The 15,855-nt window shown below is 42.1% G+C and overlaps 1 protein-coding gene across 6 annotated transcripts in view; it reads left to right on the top strand.

The window, feature by feature from the left end:
• Nucleotides 1–15,855, top strand: part of fmn2a (formin 2a) — a 57,045-nt gene that overhangs the window by 790 nt on the left and 40,400 nt on the right. For 5 of the 6 annotated variants that reach the window (XM_061836320.1, XM_061836321.1, XM_061836319.1 and 2 more), the window contains exons 2-7: nt 744–2,752; nt 5,408–5,565; nt 8,824–8,964; nt 10,061–10,734; nt 11,599–11,740; nt 15,246–15,333. In XM_061836320.1, the coding sequence (XP_061692304.1) occupies nt 790–2,752; nt 5,408–5,565; nt 8,824–8,964; nt 10,061–10,734; nt 11,599–11,740; nt 15,246–15,333 (3,166 nt within the window). In that variant the 5' untranslated portion in view covers nt 744–789. The remainder of the gene's footprint in view (nt 1–743; nt 2,753–5,407; nt 5,566–8,823; nt 8,965–10,060; nt 10,735–11,598; nt 11,741–15,245; nt 15,334–15,855) is intronic. The other variant, XM_061836322.1, reaches the window with a different exon arrangement.

The following is a 15,855-nucleotide window of genomic DNA, read 5'->3' as shown; positions in this document are numbered from 1 at the left end:
AAAAGCCTTCATTAATTAGTTGAATACAGGAATAATAATTGTATCTTCATCGTGAAATTTTGACCTGAAATTTTCACAATTGATTTTGTACCACCTTATTTTTGCACAGAAATTTTTTTTAATAAAATTTCTATAGCTTATGATATGGCTGTGTTTTTGCCTTCAATATCTGATCTTGCCTGTTTTTTTTTTTTTTGTTTTGTTTTTTTTTTACTGTAGAATGTGATCAATTTAAATCACATGAAGTCCAGTCTCATCCTATCCTATTTGCTATTTGGTGTACCAGAGCCTTCTCAGTCCACATAATATAGTGTAGATGACCTCATGTTACAGTAGTTATGTATTGTTTTATACAGCTTTTTTTTTCTTCAGTTTTGCAATATACTCTCTTGATTTCGTTTGCCTCCGCTCAAACATCGTTCGATCTTACTGCATTTTCAATAAATGTCTGTCATGATAAAAATAACAACAGATCCCAAAAAAATCTCATATAAATATTTGTGATGTTTATAATGACTTATCACTATCCTAATCATTCTAATAATTATTTCATCATGATAATTTCAATTATTCTGTGAAAGTTTTGGTAATGGTGGTTGCTATGAACATTTTGAGAAGCTAAATTACAAGAAAGCCTAAAATTTTAAACCTCTACGGATTGCAGTCATAACGTTTGCATTTTTTTGGTTTGCCCTCAGAATTAAAAAGAAAAGCTAAACTTGTTTTTTCTCCCTTTCCATCAGCCCACCTCACTGTTCCGACCCCCACGGTGACGCCACAGTGGTCACGATGCACACAATTAAGACTGTGGAGACCCAAGTGCCCTTTCTCAAAGAGAGTTTCTTCACCAGCACCTTCAAAGACAAGCGGAAGAGCAGCGCCACCGGCCTGCTACGCCGACAACAACACTCCGCCTGCGCTCAGCAAGAGCTGCAAGCGGCGTACATTTCCGGTCTTCCCGAGCATCTCTACCCTTTGCCCTCTGGGGGTGGACAAGAGCAACCCCGTCCCAAGGAGCAGCGACGCTTTCGTTCTAACAGCAGCCCGTTATGCAACAGATCTGAATGGAGAGGAGCAGATGGGGATGGAAAGGAGGGGCAAAGGGAGAGGAAGGATCAGAGTGCCAGAGAAGCCCTGACTGGGAGGGGGGGTGAGCGAGGAATGAGCGTCGGTGGCTGCGAGCCCGCGGCTGTCACCGCCAGTCTCCGCCTCCTCTCCTCGTCATCGGCAGCAGCATCCTCACAGCTGCCTCCGACTGCGGCGCGTAAGCAGGCGGGATTTGGCGGAGGAGCCCGTGAGGACCCCCGGCCGCATGCCCACTCTCGACCCCATCAACCCGGCCTCTTAGCCAGAGGGGTCCGCCTGCTCCGCAGCATGGGCAACCAGGAGGCCAAGCAGAAGAAAGGAGGCAATGGCGGAGGTGGCAAGGATGGCTTCTGCGAGGCTGCAGAGAAGGAAGTGGAGAAGAAATCCAAAAGGTCCAACAAGACCAGCAAAGGGGAACAAAATGAGAAAAGGAAATCCAAGTCAGATTCCAAGGTTTCCGTGTTCTCCGGGATGAAGATCAGGAAGAGTTCAAAGGTCAAAGGCTTGTCCAAGGATGACTTGCTGGAGGGTGAAAGGTTGGTCAATGCAGGTGTCAGGCCCAGAGCACACACCAGCCTGTCTGCCGACGAGATGGGAATGCTGTCGGATTTTGAGGGCGATCTGAGCCGATTGACTGCAGGCAGTCAGCAATCCATCTTGGATGAAACGTGCCTCAAGGCCGGCTCAGGATCGGACCCGGATATCTACAGTTTCCACTCGGCTGCGGCCGACAGCGAGGATCTGCTGTCGGATATTCAACAAGCCATGAGGGTCCAGTGTGAAGACCTGACCTTCCAAGCAGGCAGAACTGATGAGAAGCTTCTGCCTCATCAGGTTTTGGGCTACAACGAGGACGTGTGCTCCAGTCAAAACAACGACTGTGAGAATGAAAGCGAGCTCATGTCTCGAGGTCCATCCGTGCCCGGATCACTGAGTGAAAGTGGAAGTCTGTTCCCAAAGACCAACAGCACCTTCAGCTTCCCAGACACTTTAACCACAACTACCACCTCCTTTGAGAGCGCTGAGGATGACCTTGAGAGCCTGGGTCCGCATCCGGGTCAAGATTGGAGGGCTCAAGGCAATTTCCCAGGTGTGCTCTCTGTCGAGGTGGAATCTGTAGGTGCAGGGCCCACAGGGGTTCACAAGAGTGCAAGCAGTATGGATTTGTTTTCAGAGCGAGGAGTGGGAGACAAGAATGTTGGATATGAGTTTCTGTCTCTGAGGAAGAAGAATAGTCTATCAATCAACTTGCTCACCTGCGAGAGCCCCACCAGACCCACTTCTGCCATTTCGCCATCCACCGTCAAACTCTACCCCCCAGTGCACCCCTCTTATGTGAAGACCACCACCAGGCAACTCAGCTCACCCATTGGCTCTCCGCTTACCAGTCCCTGCGTCCTCAGGAGAACAGACTGCGGGGAACCCGACGAGGCCCAGGAAGTCGGGGGGCGCAAGCAGAGATCCAGTTCCATTGCGGGGCTCCCTGGCACGTCGGCGGATTGGTGCGGCGAGTCTAACAGCGGTGATGGAGCCGTCTTCTCGGAGCAGCAGCAACCAGAGAAGGGAGCTACAGGTGGCAATTACTGGACGCTGGGATCCAGGAGGGCACAGTATGGACACTCCAGGTCTTCCAGGGGGACGACGTCTTACCTTGACATCTTCTCTGGTGGGTTGTGATGACACCTATTTAGTTTGTGAGTCTCTGCTGGATAAAAGTTTTAAAGTGCTTTCAGCTGTTGGTTTTGTGGAGGTCGAAGATATTTTGTGGGGCTTCCTAGAGTCTGAGAACCTTTATGCATGTGAAGTATTCTAAACTTTTTTTATTTAGATTTCCACAGATCATTCAGCGCAAGCATTTAATATCACTGATGCCAAAAGGACAAAAAAATAGTACAGTAATAAAGATGACGACAGAGCAAACTTTGTTAAAAAGTTCAATTTAAAAGCAAAAGAGTTATTGATTGTATCATTAAAACGGTCCAATTTAGCTAACTTTGCATGAAAAACTCACAGCGATTTCTGCCTGATACAGTTTTAGTCTCGGCAACTTTTACCGGTAACTACTTGACCAGTTGATGAGTGGTGATGTTGCCTTCCAAGACCTTGCAAATGAAGTATGAATGAAGGGAAGCACATCTCACAGGAAGTAGAGCATAAAGCAAGACATCTGCTTTGCAAAGAGGCCCTGAGAATCCCAGATTTAAAAAAAAAAAAAATAGATCTACTGAAAAGGAGCATCAGGTTTGGGTTTATCATTTAATCTCGTTAATGCACTGAATTGTTCCACAAAGGGGGAACATGTGACTCTGAAGATTTAGTACGATTTTGTAAAACGACAACAAAAGAATGTTCTACATGGTGTCCCTTAAGTCTTGAAATTTTGAAACTCATTCAATTTAACAAAAAAACTCTTTAGTATGATTCTAGACAGTCATGATGCAAAGGTTGTTTAGCAAAACTGACATGAACTAGGATTAATGCAATAACTTTACAGTCACTCGTTATGCTTTCAGTTAAGTAAGGCTTCTCTATGTTCAATCTAAAATATCTCATAATCTAATCTTAACATTTTCCACAAAGTGAGAGGAAATAGCGCGTCAACCTTTGTTTCATAAATGTTGGAAATCAGATTGTTGAAAATTTGCATTTCAAAATATGGATTTTTGTCCCTGTGTCGACACTTCAGGGTACACTGTGTATTTGACAGAAAAAGGACGTGCGATAAAATGAAAGTTAATGGATTATTAAAATAATCATTTATTTATTCCTCATTCGTTTCAATAAAATTACCTACTCCTAACTGCTATCACATTATGCCAAATTGTGACTATTTTTTGTTTGTTGTTGTTTTTAATGTCCAACAACATAAAAAAACCACGCATATTTGTGTGGCACTTTGTGTCATAATTGCCCTTTTTCTGTGCGCCTGTGCTCGTTTTGCACACGAGTGTTGCTCATCGTACCAAAGCATTCTGCATCTTTTCTGGGAAGAACGCATTTGTTTACCACGTAGCTCAAACTGGGTTTGACAATAAATTCTCATGCAATTGTTAAAAATGGAAAAAAAGTAATGTCTTAATTGCACCGTCAATCAATTCCTAATTACAAATAATCCAGTAATGAAAATAATAATTGCAAGAAAATCTGATTTCTGATTAGACGTTATGCCTTAAAAAAAACTAAATAAAACTGAGGTTCTCTTTTGTGTCATTATGAGGACTGCCTATTAAAACAATGCTACCTTGTTCCCCTTCTGGCGCATTAGATGAGCTCAGCTGCTCTGCACTGTCTGTCTGTCTGTGTATGCCCCACAACTGTCGACCTGGCGATACACATGCACGGATTTACCCACAGTGCACCACTGTTGACGCGAAACCAAAGTGACAGTTTAACCGCGTGATAAATATGAGTCACGACGTGACGTCATTTCACATTTCATCAGCTGACACCCAACAAAGAGGTATATTATTGTGACGATAAACAAGTTGCATCGGTGCCATTTAGGGGTAGCAAATCTTGCGAATTGAGACATTTGTGAGATTTGTCTCACCGTTCCCTGCCTCTGCAATGCATGTGATGCTGCGGAATTTGTTGTGAGCTTTCCAGGTCACACGCAGCCCTGAGGAGGGAGAGACAAAACTATTTGCAACAGCCATCCATGAGGAAAAAATGACATTATTCTGTTCGAGTTTAATTAACTCGATTACTCTTGAAACTGGAATGAAGTTTCAGACTTTGGGTGAATAATTACAGAATATTGCGCGTGAAATTATCCCCAAAAGTCTATTTTTAAACTACACTTGCATAATGTAATATAACAATCTATGTAACCAATTCAGGAGCTTTATCAATAATTCTGGTTGTGTAATGTGTACAGTAATTTTTAAATTACTTCTGCCACTTAAAATTTGTTATTCCCGATATTAAATAACATCAATAAAGCAAACCCATTTTTCCACATTTCAAGACCCACGAAATTGGTGAAAATGTGCTGTAAAGGTCAAATAAAATATTTTTTAAATGCTTAATGCTAACATTTGATCTGTAGTGTAATGGAAGTTAGCATTCATCTTATATAGTTGTAAACTTACACAAAAAAAATGGAAATAAAAAAACACTTTTAACACTGAGCGAGGGAGCTGCATCATTAACACTTTCACGTCAAGTTACAGGCGTTTCCATGCAAGTGTTTAATTATCGCATCCGAAACCGTCACATCTATTTTAAACAACCTTTTTTAATGAACTTATCGTCTCTGTCTGAAATCCAACGTCTTACTCGTCCGGAATGTGATTTTTGACTCACGGGATTGTGTCTTCAGGCCGTACGCTGCAGGACAGGCTGTGTATTAACCAGGAGGAAGGCGATTCCGAGGACCAGGCCAAGGAAATGTGCCAGAGAATGTTGACTCAAGGACTGCTGCACCCCTTCAGTGACAACGGAGGGGACCGCCATGGCGACGTAAAGCACGCTTTTAACGTAAGTCTGAACGCCAGAAAAATTTAATTAAAATGCTAATGCAGTATTGGCTGAAGTTGGCGGCTAATAACCAATAAGCTAACTTTCTAGCCCTCCATTTTCTATGGATTATATAGCTTCATTATGCTCATATTCTCCTCAATACTTTTTGTAATTTAGCATCCTAAGGGGTGGGGGGATAATTTCCCTGGACGCAAAGTACTTTTCCACTTTTATTTTTTTAAATTACCATAGAAATACGAAGAGAAACACAACATGGTTTGTGCCCTATGACTGACTGGTGACCAGTTCTGGGTGTAGTCCGCCTTTCCCCTATTGTGCCCTTGTGATGATAAACGGCTTGGAAGATGGAGAAATCATGTTGCATCGCAAAAATGACAAATAACCTAATAGAAAGTGGGTAAAAATATACAGCTCACTTGTCTAGGTTTTGTTCCAGGTGAGATAGCAACTTTTTGAACACCAGAAGCTGGTAGTTTTTAGGCTGGCATAAGAAAACACATTCAACAGAAATCCTTCTTGTAGTCAAAAACGTCACAAGGCAAGACAAGGCAAAGGCTGGACTTGTTGGAAAAAAAATTGCAAGCCTATTCTGACTGTAAGTAATCGAAAGTATAGTTTCCAAAAAAATTGGGACTGCAAGTAAAATGTCACCAATACTACAGTAAAGTACAGATACCCGATAAATATAGCTGAAAAGAGAGTTTTAAAAGAACCAGCAAGATTTAAATGTAGCCTCACTTCAGTAATCCCTCCCCGCCATGGTCTCTGAGCAAAACTGCACTTTTCACTAACGTGCATGAGCATGCCTCTCAAACATGGCTACTCATAATGGCACGTGATTAGAAAAATGCAGAGTTGTGATAAATAATCCGGGAACCGCTGTCCAGCAGGACGAAAAGAGCGGTGCAAGCAATATTACGCTAGGATTAACGCCGTAAACAAGCCGTCGTCTACGGATGTTAAATTGATAGCATCAGTTTATTGGAAATAACGTGTTGATGCTACCATAACACCAAACGTTTTTGGTTTAAAGTTTTATTTTTAGATATTTTCTTTAATGTACAATTCATTAAAACTCAAAAAGAGGATAAACTTACCTGTCAAGCAGAAATTCCACCTTGCTTCTGAATCCACCGAGTTGCCTCGGTCAGTTCTGTTTACTACTCTTATGTCCTGCTGTGAGCAAATACGATATGGGCTCCCTCCAACACTACCGTGCTGCCTAGAATTTTCCCGATTGTATCAAAAATCAGGTTTGTCCTTAAAAGGGCACACAATACTACAATTGTCATCATCCTCACCCTTTACTTTTGTACATATCGAGCAGCATGCAGCAAAGACTGCTGTTGTCAGTGTAAAATGTCACAAGGTTGCTCTCGGGTATAAATTTTTACAGTGCAGTATATTTAAAGCCTCGACTTACTTATTAGGCGAAAGTGGTTGCAAACGCATTCAATTTCATTTCATTTCTTCCAGTGAGGCATGCATTTCGTTCAGGAAATACGATCTTATACAAAACACCATCCTGGAACGCGCTCATCCATGTTCACGGCCTTTCCGCCCATGACTGGATTAAAACGTCTCTGACACCCACTCACACGGTCACAATCGGCGATGCTCGCGTGGACCATCTGCTGACCACGTTATGTAATCGCTCCGCGTGCCTCCATCCAGCTCAGCCAACTTGCTCTTCCCAAGCCAAAAGCACCCAAAACTCTGTCTGAGGTTTGGCTCATTACAGTACTTCATAATTCAATGAAATAGCTTTGCCAAAAATATTCAGGGGCAGTGTGCATTCACTAATTCTGTCTTTTAAAATACATGGCCTACTGTACATACGGGAGATAAAGACCAAAAGTCATGAGGTGCGGTAAAGGGGGTCACGTTTAATTACATTTAGGCGGAATAAAGCATTTACTGCAAGTGCCTGAAATTAATTTGCTTCAGGGAGAGACATGAGCTGTAATTTGTATTGCAATTAACTGAAGCACAGTTTGATTGAACATGAAACAAAAGATTAACGTTTGGATTCCATTGACTGTAGACTTTGTACCGTACAGTATGTGCCTGAAGGGGCGGACTCTATTGCTTTGTTACTTTTCTATCTCCAGCGATTATGTTGGTAAATACAAATGAGGTTTTGAAATCATCTCTTATAATGTAAATTAACAGTGTGTCTCCTGAGAGTCATAACCTAAACATCTATTAAACGGTGTTGGTCATGTGATTGACAGGTAGTCTGTCTCGGCCACAGGTGTCAAACTCGAGGCCCATGTGCCATATCTGACCCAATACATTATTTTATACAGCCCACTAAAAAGCAAATCAAGTGTCGACTTCCTGCTGATTTGAGCCACAAAATCTCTGTTGATGTAACCTACTCTAAACATGTGCTTGCAAACTTTCCATAGCTTACAATTTCATATTCTCTGTTGTTGCCACTGTATCATTCCAAGGATATTTAACATTATGTGCAGCAGCTGTAGTATGTCTGCTTTGCTATGCAGGCAGTGCCTGTGGGTTATGTCGTCTGTTTATGTATTTTTTTTTTTAATATTTACTTGTCCTCTATGTGAATGATTTGTATGCCGGCATTATTGTAGCGCTCAAAACATATTTTCTCCGTGACACTGTTTATCCTGACTTTGTGAACAGTCTAATAACAATCAAATGTAGGGGCAATTGTGTATATGTCATAATATGACTAATATTTATATGATTATAGACATAACCGCCCTCTGAGAGAAACCATAATTGCAATGTTGGCCATGACAAAAATGGGTTTAACAACCTTGTTTTGTTGTCGCTTGATAAAAGTCAGCTGGGATAGACTCCAGTTTTCCTTGGTACCCTGAACAGGAGAAATTCATAGTGTAAATGGATCGATTGAAGGGTAATTTGTCCTTCTCCCCATGCTTGTGTGGGTTTTCGCTGGGTGCTCAGACGTCCTCCCACATCCCCCGCAAAACATGTTTGCATGTTTGTGCATTGAAAGCTCTAAATTGTCCAAAGCAGTGTGTTGTTGTTTGTATATACAGTACTATATGTGCCCAGGAATTGACCAATCCAGGGTGTTGCCCACCTCTCACCCCAAGTCAGCCGTTTGGCTCCTGTTTACCTTATAACCACCTTAATGAGGACAGGCGCTCTGGAAAATGGATGGACTGATGTTAAGGAGGGAAAGTGCAGTTTGCTTTTTTTCTTTTTTTTACGTCATGCAACAAAAACTCAATCACTGCCATTGACTGGATGCAGGGCGAGCAGCTGTACACCTGGGCCACTGTGGGGCTGCCCGTGTCCTCGCACCTATGGGAGCTGTACGGCGGGAGAACAACCAAAGCACAAAGTTCCAGATCACCTTTGAAGGTCAATTCAACAGCACCGTCTCATCCTCAGGTTGGTGACATTCAAGGGTACTGTGTGGGAGAGAAAAGTGATGATGAGTCCAAGAGGGCATGATTGGCAGTCAAAAACAATATGCACCCTATTGGCATTTTTTCACAGGCCCTCAAATCTTTGGTAACGCCCCTGGTAAGCATCTCCAGAATCATATGCTTAAAATGTAAAAATCCACAAGCTGCCACCAGAGGTCAGGCTTGTCTCATTTGACCAAGCACACGGAGATGCCTTATTGAGGACAAGAATGAATAAATAACAGGATGGCTGTACATTCTCTTTAAGATTCAACTATGCAACCGCAACGTGTAAATGTTTTGTGGTCGTAAGAGACCACTCTGCCCCCTCGTCTTATTTGAGGCCCAACGAGACTCACTGTCTCTGGGGGTCAAATGTCTCACTATCCCACTCATCCAGTCTGGAGCCATGAGCTCTGTTGGATTCTAGACATTGCAGACTTTGTTGACTTTTATGTTAGCTTACAATTGCCTCTCTTTTTTTTTTTTTCATTTGGAATTGATATGTAAGAAAATAGATCATATCTCCAGAAACGTCCCTCACCACAAGGGATGCGATGAATATGAAGAACCAAACTTGGATGTGTTATTCTTCCACGTGTGCATTAAAATGTTGATTTCTCAATGCAAGGTTTATGCAACATCTTTCATAAATGAACAGTACTTGTGAAGAAAACAAGCTGTTTTATTTTAATATAATTAGATCGTTTTATAGCGGTATGTACAGTTGAAGATCTTTAACACTTTGCATTGCTTAAATAAATCAAAATAGTCTTACCCATAAATTTTCAAATGCTTGTACAGTTAGACAAACAAAAAACTAACATTTGGGTATTAAATATTGAATTGAGCTTTTATACATTTGGGTATTACTGTTAAAAAGTGCATTTCAAAATTATACTCTTTGTGTTCGCAAAATGTCATTTGGGTATTAAAAGATTAATTTGGAAATATGACTTTAAAAGGTGAGTTTAGATTGAAATTCCTCATTCCCGTTATATGTTTATTTATTTATTATAATGTTTCAACCACTGTATACTGTTTCATTTGAATGGTTTTGTGTCCTTTTCAATAATTAGCAGATGGAATCCAGCAGGTTGAAGTCTGGTCAGTCTTCTGAGGATGAGGGTGGCCTCGTATCCCAGCTGGAGAAAACAATCCTTGACCTTCGTCTGAAGATAGCCGTGTTGCAGAGCCAGCAGGTTTCCTCAGAGAAAGTTAGCAAGGATGACACGAGAAGTCAGGAAACATTTGTCCAGACCTCGCCACTAGGAGATGGGATTAAGTTGGATGTGACCGCTGGCATTCCCAAAGGTGAGGGCGGTTTTGTCTGCACGTGCCAGCAGAACAAGACAGTCCCACCTCCTCCTCCTCCACCACCACCACCACCACCACCTCCTCCGCCTTTACCTGGGCTTGGCTCCTGTCCCCCTCCTCCACCTCCACCACCTTTACCTGGACTTGGAACTTGTCCCCCGCCTCCGCCTCCACCACCACCACCTGGTTTTGGAGCTCCTCCTCCTCCTCCTCCTCCTCCTCCCCCAGGTACGGGCCCCCCACCACCGCCCCCGCCTCCCGGAGTGGGCCCCCCTCCTCCTCCCCCGCCCCCAGGCCTTGGCCTCCCACTGCCACTACCGCCTGGCCCCAGGTTCTCTACGACGGTCCAGGAAGCTGCCCCTGCCAAGGCTCTGATCGAGCCCCCCAAGCCAATGAAGCCCCTCTACTGGACACGCATTCAGCTGCACACTAAGAAGTAAGAACACAGAGACCGATATGCATCGCTGGCATCAAGCTATTCTCCATGCAGGAGAGAGGAAACTTGTCCACTTAAGATAAAGATCTGACGCATACTGAGAGGCGATGGGGATGCTAAACCTAGCGGAAAATGGATGTGATGCAGTCCAGGCGCTGCGACCACAAATGAATTGTCGTGCAGTGATGTTTTGGTAACAAAAATACAGTTGGGAACATAGTAGGAACCCCACTGATATAAAATGGCTCTAAGTTGTTCAGAAATCAACACAGTTGGCATGTCCCCCTCACGGTTCTGAGGTTCGGGGTTCAAATTTTCGGATCTGGTCTTCCTGTGTAGCGTTAACATGTTCTCCGCATGTTTACATGGGTTTTCTCCAGGTATTCAAGCTTTCTGTCACGTGCCAAAAAGATGCATCTTAGGTTAATTGAAGAATGTAAATTGTTCATAGTTGAATTTGAATACTTTTGTCTACTGTATATGTGCTCTACAATTTCCTGGAGACCAGTCCAGGGTGGATCCAGCCTCTCCTTCACAGTCAACTTGGTTTAAGCATCAGTGCACACATTACCCTACTAAGGAAGTGTGTCCAAAGATGGATGGATGGATATTAGTTTAGTCATAAAGTGGAAGTCAGACCATGATGAAATGTGTAACTGTGAAATAACAGTTGTGCAAGGCACCAAACTCCAGATTTTGTGGCTGGAAAAACTTATGCATTCTTCCTTGGTCCTTGTGCAACTCAAAAATGTCTTTGTTTTTAGGCAAACAAAGGTACAACACTGAGCTAATGATAGCTTTTGCACACTATTGAAATCCAATGCCCTTGTATGTTTATACTTCACGTAATTTCTCCTTCTGCAGACAGACCGGCTCATTAGTCTGGGAGAAAATTCAAGAACCAACAGTGGACTTTCAAGAATTTGTGGATCTCTTCTCCAAAAGTGCCGTAAAAGAAAAGAAAAAGCCAATTTCCGACACAATCAGCAAATCCAAAGCCAAACAGGTATGAGCTTTTAAAACGTCAATGCAGATGTGTACTTGGATATCTATGATCGGGGATACCACAGGGCTTCTATCTTGTCCCACTGCAGAGTGTTCACAGGCAGACTGTAATGTGGCGTGAGCTCTGGCTCCTGTCAGCATCTCCCCAACCCTATTATGGCAGCAAGCCAGTCTTTTGCGTGCGGTGAAAAGAAACCTCGCAATGATGATGACTCCTCATTGGGGGGGAGGAGAAAAAAAATGAGGATTTGGGGGATAGAAGCCTGGGAGCAGTATTTCATGATGTGGTTCCTCCCATTGTGCTCGATGTGTGATTCACTTTTCTGAGCCAGAGCGTCTCCCTTTGCCAGCACGCTTCATGGTACTCCATCAATCAGCCGGCGGAGAAATGCTTGATCTTCATTTCAAACATGTTCTTGTCATGAGTTGTATGTTTAATGTATTTAACAGCTAAATTATGTTTAAATTGCAAATGGCACAAATAATATTGTTCCCGGGAAGTGCTTTTCCCATCCGTGAGGAATCATCTGACAGTTTGCGAAGAGGAAATGTGGTTTTCGGGAATGAAAATGATTTCATGGGAGTGGGTGCCTTCCAGACGACGTGAACATCGCCCAAAAACTTTCCATTGAACCGAAAGTTGGACACTTCCTTGAACATGTAGTTCAAAAATGGTCAAATGGACTCCTTTTTGGATCCCATCTCATATCAAAGCCCCTGAATTCTTTTCATATCTGTCCTCTGTTCTTTTTAATTCATTTATCAAAGAGGTCTGAGAAGGTTTATGTGGACTTTAAATCACTTTAATCTTCCCTTCATCACTCCGTATGAACATCGTACAGAATGGGGCCATGATGCAGCCAAACTTTTGCACTACGGGACTCAAAAGTGTTCTACCCATTTCTTTTATTTGATCATTTTGAACCAGATTGTGTCTGCGTTTAACTTTAGCACCTTAAGGTTTTAGCTTTCATGAACAAAATACTTTGATCCTTTATGGCGAATATGACTGGCATTGTTTAGATGCAATATTTATTGGGTCTGTGTAGCAGACAGCAAAGGCAATTTTTGTGTGCAATATGAATTGCTTGTATCATCCAGGAATGCCTTGTTTGCCATTCCACACTCCTTTCTTGAAAAGTCAGTCAGTCAGTCCCCGAGCAATTCTTTTCTGTGGTCTGCTGGCAAATGACAAACTTCAGAGCGGCAAAACGCTGGATGTAGTCAGTTCGACTCCAGCGGTCATCACGGGATGGTACCGCCTTTAGATGCTATCAAACAACAGCACAAATAAGAAAATGACCAAAAAAAAAAAGATTGTGCGTGAGCGCATTTAATATATATTGACTAAACCATAATAATCATGACTTCCCTTTGTTTGTTTCATTATAAAATCCCAAGAATGGAATGTCATTTTCCATTTATGAAAGCAATTCAGTCCAGTTCTCTTGATGCATGACCCTTCAAAGGTTTGCAGTCATGCATAAAGCTTCCTTTTGGCAACCACTAACACCTCACAGGGAGCTACTACTATGTTTTTAGTGGACTCAGAGTTACAGTACGTGCAGCATAATTTTCAAATGTTTTCTTCACCATGTTACTCTCTAGTGGTCCAGATACATGGAGTTATTGATGCTTGGTGGATTCCCACCATGCTTTGACATCGGCAATGAGGCGGCACTGTGATTTTGGGCAAAAGTTATCGGGAGTAACATGATAGGCCAACATATTTTCCCATGCTGCAAAAAATACCATTGACGTTTTCAGAATTGCACCAGGAAAAATGGGAGCCAAAGTTATGATGTGGCCACCATCGTCCTCATATCTCAACCCTATTGACAACCCAGAAAGCATCCTCTCATGGAAGACCTATGAAGGTGTAAGTCGGCAAATCTGGAAGGGAAATTTTCATCCTCAAGTGAGGCATAAGCTATTTCTTGATTACATTACGATTTTAATGGATGAAAGAACCATCGATTACGTACCGTATTTTTGTGACTCCGGAGTACAAGTTTCAACCCTCATAAAAACGTATATAAGTTGCACTGGAGTATAGGTCGAATTTTGGCGGAAATTTATTTGCTAAAATCCAACACCAAGAACAGACATGTCATTTAAAATTTAAATGACGAACAATTTAAAATAAAAATAGAATCGACGCAACAACAGGCTGAACGGTATACTTGCGTTACATGACACAGCTGAGAATGTGCCTGGTATGTTAACATAACAAAAGTTATTCCGATAACAATAGCATAAATAAGAACATACAAAGTAGTTTACCAAAACCATCCGTGTCACTCCAAATGACCGGTAACTAAAATCCAATGAAATCTTCCTCCTCACTGCCACTTCTAAACAAATCTGCCGACTCCAAAGGTAGACGACATGCCGCTTCCTCTTCGTTGCTTACGTCAGACTAATTCATCAGTGGCAGTTACAACTAGCCTATCCCAGCCTTTATGAATCCTGACAAGATGGTTTTGGTTGTCACGGAAGCCCATGCTTTGTCGAGCCATCCAATGACTTCCCGGGAAGTTGCATGGCTGATTCACCCGGAAGCTTTGCTCTCCATCCATCATCAGATACACGGGCCTAAAAGCATGGGTTGCAATGACCAGCACGGGCCCTCTCATGATTGTCAGTGTGAAAATAATAGATAAGCGATTTGAAAAATAGATGCATCGTTGTAATAATGTGTCAATTTCACATATAAGTCGCACCCCCGGCCAAACTATGGAGAGAGAAAAAAAAAAAAAAAAAACGGTGTCCGGAAAATATGGTATATGTTAACGATGTAGATAAGCTTGATTAAAAGAAATGGACTGTTGTGAGTAGAGCTGTAATATAACTTGCTTTTCCACAAAGTAGGAAGAATAAATGCTCAACTATAATTATATCCTCTTGTATATGTTGCGGCACCCATTGAATGCAAATTTCATCAGCCATTTTAGGTGTTGTGTTTTGGCATTAAGATGAGAGATTTTTGGGAGACAAAGCTGAGTGTTTGATTACATATATGATTGTTAATATGCCAAACTGCATCCTCATGGAGAGCAAAGTAGTTATGTTTGAAGGTTTTTTTTCTTTTAACAAAAAAAAAAAAAAATTATGTGCTGTGATTTATTGATTCAGGCAGCATCATTTCTTCAGTATGACCTTAACTCTCCATTGTCTCGATTCGGCAATAAAACGATAGAAACTTTTTTTTTTCCCCTACCAGTCCTAGACGTTCTTTCGTCACGACTAGGAGATGACTGATGGAAATGACGGTGGCCGTAAAGTAAATTGAGATGTCATAAATCAGTTTGACAGCATTATAATTTAATATAAATGTTTGTGGTTAGTAGGGTTGTGTTCCACTCCCACACGAGAAATGTCAGTTGGAGTAATGATCCTGCCTTTTGTAACATGTCAATTATTCAATCTTTTCTGTAGTTTTGTTGTTTGCAGTTCCCCTCTCATTTTTTTTTCGTTTGTTTGTTTGATCCACAACAACTGTTTAGGTGGCAAAGGTTCTGAGCAACAAGCGTTCTCAGGCTGTTGGTATCTTGATGTCCAGCATCCATCTTGACATGAAGGACATCCAGAATGGTGAGTGATATCACACATTATGTGGATGTCTGCTAAATTAAGAAATTGTGGCTGTTAAGTCCAAAAAAATGGAAATGTGTGCTGAATCTTGGTGGACGGCTGAATAATCGTAAAATGGATCTGGACCAGAATTCCACATTTGGATGAAAAGTGTTTTGATGTTCACATGCATACTAAATATTTATTATTTTTAGTTTTAGTATGCATTCATACAGTGAGCTAAGTTAGTAATGGTATTTTTTTGTTGGGGCCAAATTCGATATATAGTGAAGAAAAGTATTCCATCCCAACAACACCATCCCTACTGTGAAGCATGGGGGTGGTAGCATCATGCTTTGGAGGTGTTTTTCTGGACATGGGACAGGATGACTGCATTGTATTAAGGAGAGGATGACTGTGGCCATGTTTTGTGAGAATTTGGGGAACAACCTCTTTCCCTCAGTCAGACCAATGAAGATGGGTCGTGGCTGGGTCTTTCAACGTGACAATGACCCGAAGCACACAGCCAGGAAAAACGATGAG

This window comes from Syngnathoides biaculeatus, chromosome 12 (assembly GCF_019802595.1).
Source record: "Syngnathoides biaculeatus isolate LvHL_M chromosome 12, ASM1980259v1, whole genome shotgun sequence".
Lineage (NCBI taxonomy): Eukaryota > Metazoa > Chordata > Actinopteri > Syngnathiformes > Syngnathidae > Syngnathoides > Syngnathoides biaculeatus.
Note: the sequence above shows the minus strand (reverse complement) of the source record. Positions and strands in the feature narration are given on the sequence as shown.